Here is a 2,892-nt window from a genome sequence, read left to right on the forward strand (position 1 = left end):
GTGCACAACTTTACTGCTAGATGAACAGACCTGGAGGCCACATGTTTACACTGCGAGTAAAAGAAATCTTCTCTGTTAAACTCCTGCAGATGTGCTGATTTATGTGGGTCTGATTCTGCTCGTTATGATCGTCGTCTTATCAGCAGCTCTGCTGATTTGCTGCATGAAGAGGAGGACCACTAAACCCAGAGGTGAGGCTACAGGAAACAAACACAGTGTTTTCATCACATTTCATCACAGTAAAAATTATTTTCTCACTTTTTCATGCATGGAATAAATATTCTGTCAATCACCGCAAATGTCAACATGCAGCATGTATAATATGCTCCTTTGTTCAGTGTATTGTCATCATAAACACCTTTAAAGCAGATTATTTACCAAAGTGTAATTGTCATTTAGATTTATACAGGGAGAACAAATAGAAAAGATTTTTTCTCTTCCACATTTTTCCACCTTTTTTTGTATAAAATCAGCGTAACTCTGATCCAGTCACCACGATGAGAGTGTGTCTGCGTCATGTTAACACCAGATAATTTGAGACTGACAGAGCTGCTGTGAAAACAGACTGTTGGATTGAAAGGTGTTACTGATCTGATGGTGACGATCACCAACACAGTCTCACTTGGATATGTTCAAAAATAATCCTTCAAAATCACAGTTTTATCAAATAACCATAAAACAAACAGGGAAACATGGCACCATGGTCGATCAGTCTCAGCTCAGAATGTCCCAGTTTGCATGAATTAAGTCAGGTGTGACGTTTCTGTCACGCTGTTTTCACCTTTGAAGTTCAGTCTGTTTGTAAAAAGAGCACCGGATGTTCATTTATGACTCACAACAGAATCTGACTGATATGATTTTGATTCTTTATCAGTCATGTGTCTTATCTAACTGTAGTTCATATGAAGTTCTTCATATCGTTCCTGAGTTTAGTTCCTCAGGTTCTTCTTCCTGTAATGTGCCTTAAAGACAGACGTTTATTTTCTGAGCTGCATGTTTTTCAGGACCTCCTGTGGAAACAGAGTATGCTGACATGCAGGTGAGTTTTAGGACCTGTGACACACATCAGCTTCGTTATTGTTCGCTTTGTATCTGTCAGCTGGTTTGTTCTCCTGCTGAAGACCATCGGGTTCTATAAAAGATATTGGAAAGTGTGACATACCGAGCAGGTCACCTTCTATAGAAGTGTCTTCAGTTTATGCCACCACCAAAGACCCGCGTTCTCTTTTGACATTGGGGCAGAGGCTGGTAGGAGGAGTTGGCTGTATGGTCGGGATCTGGGATGCAGGGCTCCATCTCTCTGGGAAGATCTCAGCCCCCCAGGTATTGGGGCCCATCTCCCCCCAACACACTCCCTGTCAGTGGCAGATGCCCTCAGCCGTCAGTGGTGTACTGTCTCACTCCCGGTGGCTGCTTGGCAGGACCTGGCGCCTGTGGCTCGGGGTGGGGTAATTGTGGATGGTCCTCCTTGGGCTCTCGTGCTCTGGGGGCCTCTGAATGTCTGGGGTTTGGATCTCCTGCATGCATGCTCATGCCCTGGGGAACGGGGCTATGGCTCCCCACACCTTCTAGCGGACTGTTACATGGAGTAGCCTTTTGAATACAAGCACGCTCACGCATACAGGTTTGCTCACAGGTGTACACACAGGTGTACACACAGGTGCTCACAGACACAAACTATATCTTTCTTGGCTGCTACCTCAAAGCACATCATGCACTGTTGGTCACATGCTGCGCAATAGCATTCAATATTTAGTATTTACTGTTGGTTAACACTTATCTAGGTTATTGCTGTGGTGTTGTGTTTATTGTGTTGCTCTCTTTTTGCTTGTTTTCTTTTTTTTCTCTTTCAACAGCTGAGCGAGTGGATTTTTTAGTGTCTTCTAGTGTCTTCTCTCACTGTCCCTCTTTCCCTCCTTTTCTTTCTTCCTTTCTTTCTTTCTTTATCCCTTACCTATCCCCCAGTCATGTCTGTCCGGTCTGTAATAACTTGAAATAAAATAAATAAATAATAACAACAAAGACCATAATGACCATAATGATCCACTGGTCAAAATAAATCCATTGGACATCTTTCTTGGCCTCCAGACAATAATTCTGATTACTTTAGCAATCAGAATTATTGTCTGAATTATTAAAGTATCAAATGGGACAGGCAAAACATATACATGTATGTATACACACACACACAAACACACACATATATCTATAGATATATATAAACATCTTTCTGGTGGAAAACAGGTCTATCAAAAGTTGTTTTGTTACAAAAGTATTTTGAAAGATGATTTCAGAGGCTTTATGATAATTAAAGGGTTTTTTTTGTTTTCATATATTTAAGATCTTTTTTTAATTATAACATATTTTTGGAGTCTAATGTTTGATCTCACCTCTTTATCTCTTTAAGGCAGACAACCTCTGCTACGCTGAAGTGCATTTTTCCCACATTCCTGTCACCAGCAGCGCCCCCTGTGGTGAAGCAACTGATGTTGTCTACTCAATGCCTCAGGTGGACCTGAGTACTGCCATCCACACCAAAGGTGCTTCACCTCCTCTGTACGCTACTGTTGCCTCACTATGAATTACATCAGTAGTGTTTTTTTAAACCTGTCCTGTCCAGCAGAATAATGGTCTGAATGCTTTGTTGTGCCAAACATATTTGCTTTCCCAAGAGGAGCACCATAGACTCTTTTTAGGTTTTTGTTATATTTATTTGTTTTATTTTATTATTCATATTTTTCTCTGTATAGATATTAAGCTGGAATGGACAGGGGGTGAGGGATGTATTGGCAAAAGACAGGAGAAGAAATCAGAGGACTAGAAGAAGAAAAAGGAAAGAAAAACGAGAGAAAACAATGAGGGTGGGGGGGAAATTGAGTTTGAAGTATGCAG

General features: G+C 41.1%; 1 protein-coding gene across 2 annotated transcripts in view; it reads left to right on the plus strand.

Annotated features, from left to right (window-relative positions):
* LOC102194881 (uncharacterized) overlaps positions 1 to 2,892 on the plus strand; it is a 27,768-nt gene that overhangs the window by 14,298 nt on the left and 10,578 nt on the right. The window contains exons 4-6 of one of the 2 annotated variants that reach the window (XM_013914606.1): positions 90 to 191; positions 1,005 to 1,039; positions 2,408 to 2,841. In XM_013914606.1, the coding sequence (XP_013770060.1) occupies positions 90 to 191; positions 1,005 to 1,039; positions 2,408 to 2,581 (311 nt within the window). In that variant the 3' untranslated portion in view covers positions 2,582 to 2,841. Of the gene's footprint in view, positions 1 to 89; positions 192 to 1,004; positions 1,040 to 2,407; positions 2,842 to 2,892 lie in introns of those variants that run through there. The other variant, XM_005747971.1, reaches the window with a different exon arrangement.

Source organism: Pundamilia nyererei, unplaced genomic scaffold (genome assembly GCF_000239375.1).
Source record: "Pundamilia nyererei isolate P.nyererei 1_Seehausen unplaced genomic scaffold, PunNye1.0 scaffold00210, whole genome shotgun sequence".
NCBI lineage: Eukaryota > Metazoa > Chordata > Actinopteri > Cichliformes > Cichlidae > Pundamilia > Pundamilia nyererei.